The following is a 7,716-nucleotide window of genomic DNA, read 5'->3' on the forward strand; positions in this document are numbered from 1 at the left end:
GTATTTATAGGCCGTACTCTTATTAAAATATATTTTTTTAAACAAAATGCAATATGTGTTTTTAGTTTCTCAACAAAAAAGGCTGACAGCCCATAAAACACAACCTGCGTTTATGGAAAAAGCTGATACAAACCACATCAAAACGTAGCTTACGATTGGCTTTAAGGAGAATTTAAAAAAAATTAAAAAGTTTTGAAAAACAAAACACATGCTGCGTTTGTCTTTTTCTCTCAAAAAAAAATAAATAAATAAAAATAAAACTAAACGTTACTTACGTTTTGAGTAAGTTCCATAGCAGAAATATTGGTCATGCATCCATTTCATTAGACAATACCAATGACAAATTCATAATGGAAAAAATGAGCCATATTTCGTCTTTATTATAGACTAAATACATTTAAAAATAGTTGTAGTGTCTTATCTCATTAGATACTTATTTATTTTTTTCATTTATTCTATCTTTAAGAATGTGATATGTTTATTCTAAAAATAAGATAAGTAATAAAGTGTAAAAACATAAAATTTTTTAACATATGTCTATAAATTCGTATATGTAATTTTAGTATTTATTTTACTTATTAAAAAAAATCTTAAATAACCCTCTGCTATATTATGCATGATGGGATAATAAAACAAGACAAATAAAGTTGACCCAAATATATACACTACAGCTCTTTTCTTTCTACCCTGATCCAGTGATCTTACATTTTTTTGTACTGTACACTGTAAATCTCGAGGTCATTCATTGCGTACACTGCACAGATTGGCTAAGAATTATTTACCGATATCGTTTAGATAGCATCTTACCGCTTGTTATTTGTTATGTGGGAGAGAGAAGTGTATAACAAGAAGTTGTGAGCAGAAGTGTGTTTCACATTGGTATGGGATGTATAAATTGGAGGCACCGATTTGTTTGTTTTATTTTTTTTTTTAAACAAACAATCACAAATCGGACGGTCCGATTTGTGAATTCGAAAATAAAAAAATTTTTAATGTTGAAATCGGACGGTCCGATTTTTATTTAAAAAAAATAAAAAATAAAAAATAGAAAACGGACCTTTCGATTTGTAGTTTATTTTTTTCTCCAAACAAATCGGACCCTCCGATTTGTAATTTATTTTTCTCTTCAAACAAATCGGACCGTCCGATTTGAATAAAACACCATATCAAAAAAAACACCTAATCTTCCAATAATAATGTATTACACATATATTTAAACAATATAAAAAAAATTAGCCGCATCTTACATTGTTTTTTTTTTAAATATCGAAGATAGAGAAATTCAAATTTACAATTTTTTAAGTGAATATGGAGAGATTATATCATTTGAATTATAATTCATTAATAACAACATACATTATTGTTAGTTAATTTTTTTTTTAATTATTTTTAATATTTACTCATCAATTGTTTTATTGGTTATAATTGTCGATTGACAAAAAGATAATTTCTACAAAAATCATATTTGAATTTATACACTTTAAATTAGCTAGCCAGATTCATCCTATATATGTGGCACATTAGAAAGGAGATAGAAAACTGGTGAACACATCGTATTGTATAATATTTATCTATATGCCATATATAGTGGGAGAATTCTACTTTCTTCTTTTTCAATTTAATACTTATTTTCTCAAAAATCTTACAAATAGTAGTAATATATAATTGACTTTCACTTTTGTTTTTTGCTTTAATTTTTTTGAATTTTTTTTTTAGAATTTCAACTAAAAATATTAGAAATCAAAACAAACAAAAATTAAAAAATGTTTTTTAATTTTAAATTTAGATGTCAAATATGAGGTTTAAGTAATATTACTCGTTATCAATTATATTATATGTAGACAAAATTAACTATTTGTATATAAATATATTAAAATACGAAATATACATTAAAAATGTATAAAGTAATTTATGACATATACATAATGATTAATTTTTAATATATACATAATATTTTTTACTTTTCATTATTCAAAAGTATTCTATGTACAATATACTAAATAATAATTACTATGTATTTGTATTTTTTTTTACAATTATGTTATGTGTATATAAAATTTATTTACTAATCAATTATTCATAACTAATACATATTAAAATACTAAATATACATTAAAATATGTAAATATATAAATATATATAAATAATGATTGATATAATAATTAATTTTTTATATACACATAATATTTTTTATATTTCGATATGCTATTTCTCATAGTTTTTAAATATATATTTTATATTTTATCCTATAGTGTTCTCTGTATGTGATACTAAATTGCATTGCAATATATTTAGTAGAACAAGCAAAGTAGCTTTTAGGTAAAAAATATAAAGAAAAGCAAGGTGTGTAAGGAGGAGAGCAGCTAGCTAATGGTGTTGCTATGGCATAGATGAAGTGAATGAACGAACAAATAGAGGGTTCAGAGATGAGTGATGAGATAGTGCACTCATTGCTTGTAATAGAAGAGAGGCATAGAGCCCAACAAAGGTGAAAACAAAAACCAAAGAGAAGTAGCGAACCCCAAGTCACAGTATGAGATTAGCCCATTCATTGGCAGCCTTGAAGTTTGGACTTTCTTTGGAGAGAGAGAGACTCACTCACCACCACTCCACTGCTAACATTAAAAGTGACAGAGATATGTATATATATAGGGTCAGTCCAGTAGTAACTTAGTACGGATTTGATAGGTCTGTGTCTCTCTTGTGATCTGCTTTATGAGAGAGTGGAAAAGAGGGTAACTGGTGGCCCCTGCCAGAATAATCAACTTTTTACTATTCACATATAGAAACTAGAAAGTACAGTGCAGTGGTGAGAGGGGTCAGGCTTTTTGATGCTGGCTCATAATACATGACAGCTGAACATGATGCTCTCTCTCTCTCTCTCTCTCACTCTTTCAGTCTTCCCTCTTCACGTTTGGGGTTTGCAGGTGTACCAGTTGGGTCACACTCCTAATCCTAAGCCACTGCCAAAAGCCGATGAATCCGGAAATTACTTTAAACCAAGGAAAGGGACGAGACCTACCCAGTACCCATCTTCCCCCAATTCTACACGTGCCCTCCTATTATGCATTGCTTTAGCATTACTCATACGACTACACCAATCTTCTTCCTCATTTCTATCTTGTTTTTTAATTTATTTCTCGTACTTGTTACTGTTAACCTTTTTATAAGGGTACCTTTTACGTTTTTCACTCGTTTCTTCCCCCTAGTTATGTTGACGACAGCATTTTAAAAATTTTCTACACAAACAATTGTTTTCCCGTTTGGTCGTTGTATTAGACACTGTATATGAAACATGCATTTGCCAAGACCAGAAACAAACGGGGCGAAACAAAAATCAGAAAAGGTGTTGGTTCGGTTTGCTTTGACAAAAATATGAAAACAAACATGCTTGGATTTGGGGCGAAAGTTAAAGGCAAGGCTTCCTTCCATTATCTACTCGCACAGTGGTCTTTGAACTCTGATGACTGTGCTGAACAGTAGAAAAATAAAATACATCCTACCATAGAATCTTGTTTTGTGAGGCAAACGAAGAACATGCGAAAGAAAGTTAAGGAATATAAATACATTGGACATAGGAATAATATCATAATATAAAGTGATATGGACGTCCTACCATACGCACAAGACAAATGTTGGCTTAGGGTAGACCGGTATCATTAGGAAAACGGTCCCGCTACGTTACCAACAATATATCTACCAATAATATATCTGCCAATTTCTGCCAACTCTTATTTATAATTCTGTTTTATAGAAATGTTTACCAACAATATATCTACCAATAATATATCTGCCAATTTCTGCCAACTCTTATTTATAATTCTGTTTTATAGAAATGTTTTCGTAGATGTGTCTAATAAAAATATTTTTTTATAGATGTGTTTAATAAAAGTGTCTTTATAGATATATTTTCTAAATGTGTCTCTTTATATATGTATTTAAAATATAATAATTAATTATTGTTGACAATAAATTGGCAGATAATATGTTGGTATTCTATACTTTTCCTTTGCAAAAATCTATCTACCATTAATGTGCCTCTTAAATATAAAAGTAACCATGTGATGTGATACAAGCCAATAAATTAAGAATAGTACTATGTCGGCAAAAACATGCAACAGATGATGCATCAAACAAGAATTATTAGTTTTCGTAAAAATCTTAAATTTGTAAAGGCATACGAGCAAATGGCCCACATCATCGTTTGCAATTTCATAGGAAGTGAATGCTGCACTGCATATCAAAGAAAATGCTTGCCCATTGCAATAGTGATCAACCAGATCAAAGAAGAAGGCAGTTACAATAGTGATTCAGTTAAACCTACCATGCCTTGTAGCCATATAGCAATTACAGTTAAGAAAATTAGCTTGAAAGGACAATCGGTGAAAGGTCTTGAATCAATTGTTACATCTTAGTAACATACTACTTTATCAACTATCCAAGACAAGAAAAAAGGATTTGGAAATGTTGCATTGCTCTACCTGGGTTGAGGTTTCAGCTTCTTTAGTAGAAGGGCGATATGGTGCCGGAATTGGCGATCGATGGAGGGAAGTTAGGGTAGAGGAATGTCTTGTTTGGAAAATGAATTTGATTATCCGCAGCTGATGGCATTAATGTTGAAGGGAATCCTGATGATGCTGCAGCAGAGACAGGTGGAATTGGAGTTGCCCCGCCACAATGACCTTGGACTTGCCATGCCCAATTTTGCAAGGGATTGGCTTCCATCATATTCTCTATTGCTCTTTCCTGTATATGGAAATCAAAATTGAAATGACAGATCATAACTCTTAACACATAAGAAACTAATGTAATCAACATGGTGATGGTGGTTCATCATTGTATGAGAGGATTACCTTGTAGATGGGAAAGAAATCAGTATTGCCCCAAGCAGAAGGATGCTGAGATGCTATGGAGAATCCATGAGGTGGCTGAGTATTCAGTGATCTTGATGCAGAGTGCTCAAACTATCAAGCAAATATGATAATATGCAATGGAAGCCAAGTTAAAATCAAAACAAACGTGAGGAGGACTGTGCAACAATTATAGACCTTACCATAAATCTCCTATCAATAGGGATGTCATCCCAGCTAGGCTGAAATTGGAAACCAATCCCATTGTTGTGAATGTTATTGACTTGTTCTTCAGAGAAAGAAGGGGGAGCTATGCCCAAATTAAGATCAAGACTTTGCCTGTTATCTAAACCATGTGTCACAAGTCAACCAATACCTTGTTAATGCATTTTGACTTCATAATTTAATCAAAAAGGAAAAAGAAAACAAGCATCATGAATGAACAAGTAGTACCTTCATTCTCATCATGAGAATTTACCTTTCCTTCATATGAGCTGGGCTCAAAGTTAGTAACTGCTTCCCTTCCATTGCACTTTATAGCAGCCCTATCATATGCCCTGGATTCATCAAACACAGTATCAAACAAATATACTAAGACACAAGGAATCCAAAATTTTTTTAAGGCAATTAGTGTAAGGAATTTCGATATGCGATTGGTAAAACCTTGCAGCCTCTAGTTCGCTATCGAATAGGCCAAGATAGATATATCTGCAGGCAAGCCAAAAACCCAGCCAGTGTAAAAACAAATGAATTATAATTTATCACAGAACATACCAAAACTGCTAATACGGAAGTGCATCGAACAATTATGTTTCACTTTGTAGAGTTAGTTATAAGTATTAAAACCTCAATAGCCTCAAAGCGTGTGAGATCACTAAGGTTCTACTATGATTGCTATATCAGAATTCAAATGTTTCTCACTTTTTCCCGAGAAACTGCCCCATGCGTGCTTCCCATCTACCACATTTGTGCAGGGTAACTCCCCTGTATTTGGAGCTACCCCTCGAAAAACCAGTGCTCTGCCTACGCAGAATATGCACAAACTCTTCCTTTGTGAAGTTACTCATCTGCATCAGAAGAAAAAAAAAAACAATCAAAGATGATATGGCTACAACTTCCATCAAAGCTTTTTCAAATTTTCTTTACAAAGAAAAATCCTCAAACTTAGCTCAAAACTATGATCAAATCAAACTATTAAGTATTAGAACCTGCTTTATATCTTCATCATAATCGCTGACGTTGAAATTGATATCTGCATCAATGCCACGGAACTTGATCGCAGCTCGATCATATGCCCTGAAAATTAAAATCAAACTTGCACACTAAAATCAAATCCATGAAATATTTTTCATTAGCAAAAAAAAACAAAAAAGAACCGATAACAAAATTACCTAGCTGCAGCATGTGCTGTGTCAAATCCACCTATTAAAATATATAAATAAATAAATTCATAAACAAACAGAAAAGCAATATACATCATTTAAAAAGAGAAAAAATGTTTGAATTCAACTACAATCATCGCTGCGTTTTCTCACCCAAGTACACTTGTTTCCCACAGTCCCTGCACAGAGCACCAAAACACATGCAGCGAATTCAGGAAATAAAAAAAGATAAAATAGAATAAAATAAAATAAAAACAGCATCAAAGATAAAACGATCAGAGTAGAGAAATGCAAAATAAAAACTAAACAAGAAAGATATAACGGAATCATTGATTGCTAACCAAATATGCGATTCCCATCGTCCAGTCCTTCGATAAAATGTGACGCCGCGATACTGCGAGCTTCGCGACCTCGGTCCACGCCGACTCTTTTTCACCTGCTGCGCCCTCTGAGGAACCATTCTCTGCTCCACCGCCGTCGCACTACCACCGCCGCGATCCTCCTTCGTCTCAAATTCCAACACTGATGACGAGCCACGTAACTTCTCAGCTGCAACACCATCGCCGGCTCCGATCATCGGAAAAAGCTGGATTGTCCGTACACATCCGTCGTCTCCGGAAGCTCCAGCGTCTCCGTCCACGCCGAAGGCGTTCTTGAGTATGGCGAAGTTGTATGCTACGGCTTCAGCGCCGCCGTAGGAGCATGAGTCCTCGGTGTCGGCATTGGCGAGGGAGGAATTGAAGCTTCCAGAACTTTCCATTTGGATGCCGGAGGCGGAATCGGCGTTGAGATTAAGATCCAACATAGGTTCGGTGAAATGATTGAATTATCGACGTCAAGAGCAAAAAGAGAAAAAGCTTAATTAATTAGTTAGTTATTACTTATTAAAATGGAAGCTAAGGGATCCACGGAAGATAGATCGCGTTGAACTGGAAGAAGAAAAAGAGAAAGAAAAAGAAGCATTAGAATCACATCATGCATATGGATGAAGAAAGAATGCGTACAGCCATGACTGAACAAATATATAGAGAGAGAAAGTTTGAGGAAGGAGTTTTCATGCAGCTAGCAGCTACTACTGAGTGAGTGAGTGAGTGATCAGTGAAATGTGAAAAAGGAGAGACCGTAGGTTTTATTTGTTTATTTTATTTTTATTTATATATATTTTGGTTGGTTTGGCTTTTAGTGTGTTTAGGGAGTGTGATAGTGGTGAACTGGTGATTGGTGAATGGAGATGAAGCAAACGCAAAATGAAATAAATAAAGCATGAGAACCCTAACAAAGGGAAGAAAATGGTGGCCCCCCTTCTTTATTTTTTGCTTGCCTTGTTTATGTTTAAATGTTTATTATTTTTCTCTTTTGAACCTTTTGAGGTCTATATTTGGAAAACTTAATATTTTCCAGATATTTGTAGAGTTTCTAATAATTCAACACAAAAGAGGTGTGAAATATTATTATTTTTATTTTGTAGGTACATAATAATAATA

At 33.3% G+C, this 7,716-nt stretch overlaps 1 protein-coding gene across 2 annotated transcripts; it reads right to left on the reverse strand.

Annotated features, from left to right (window-relative positions):
* Positions 1-4,217: 4,217 nt before the first annotated feature.
* Positions 4,218-7,481, reverse strand: LOC112759058 (APETALA2-like protein 3). Of its 2 annotated transcripts, XM_025807882.3 has the most exons (10): positions 6,574-7,481; positions 6,386-6,411; positions 6,242-6,272; positions 6,059-6,146; positions 5,772-5,917; positions 5,514-5,558; positions 5,304-5,407; positions 5,054-5,196; positions 4,854-4,964; positions 4,218-4,746 (listed from the first exon to the last, which is right to left on the reverse strand). In XM_025807882.3, exons 1-10 carry the CDS (start codon positions 7,035-7,037, stop codon positions 4,504-4,506), a joined length of 1,401 nt encoding a protein of 466 aa, XP_025663667.1. In that variant the 5' UTR covers positions 7,038-7,481; the 3' UTR covers positions 4,218-4,503. The 2 variants fall into 2 exon arrangements, with proteins under 2 accessions (XP_025663667.1, XP_072076338.1); XM_072220237.1 differs by lacking the exons at positions 6,242-6,272; positions 6,386-6,411 and having other exon boundaries at positions 6,059-6,172; positions 6,555-7,453.
* Between the last annotated feature and the right edge of the window lie 235 nt (positions 7,482-7,716).

Source organism: Arachis hypogaea, chromosome 16 (assembly GCF_003086295.3).
Source record: "Arachis hypogaea cultivar Tifrunner chromosome 16, arahy.Tifrunner.gnm2.J5K5, whole genome shotgun sequence".
In the NCBI taxonomy this organism is placed as follows: Eukaryota; Viridiplantae; Streptophyta; class Magnoliopsida; order Fabales; family Fabaceae; genus Arachis; species Arachis hypogaea.

Excerpts from the sequence above, each read along its gene's own strand:
- LOC112759058 (XM_025807882.3), bottom strand. The coding sequence starts at position 7,037 with ATGTTGGATCTTAATCTCAACGCCGATTCCGCCTCCGGCATCCAAATG. Across the intron at positions 6,273-6,385 it reads TGGGAAACAAGTGTACTTGG|GTGGATTTGACACAGCACAT; the intron begins GTGAGAAAACGC and ends ATATTTTAATAG. Across the intron at positions 5,559-5,771 it reads GGGCAGTTTCTCGGGAAAAA|ATATATCTATCTTGGCCTAT; the intron begins GTGAGAAACATT and ends GCTTGCCTGCAG.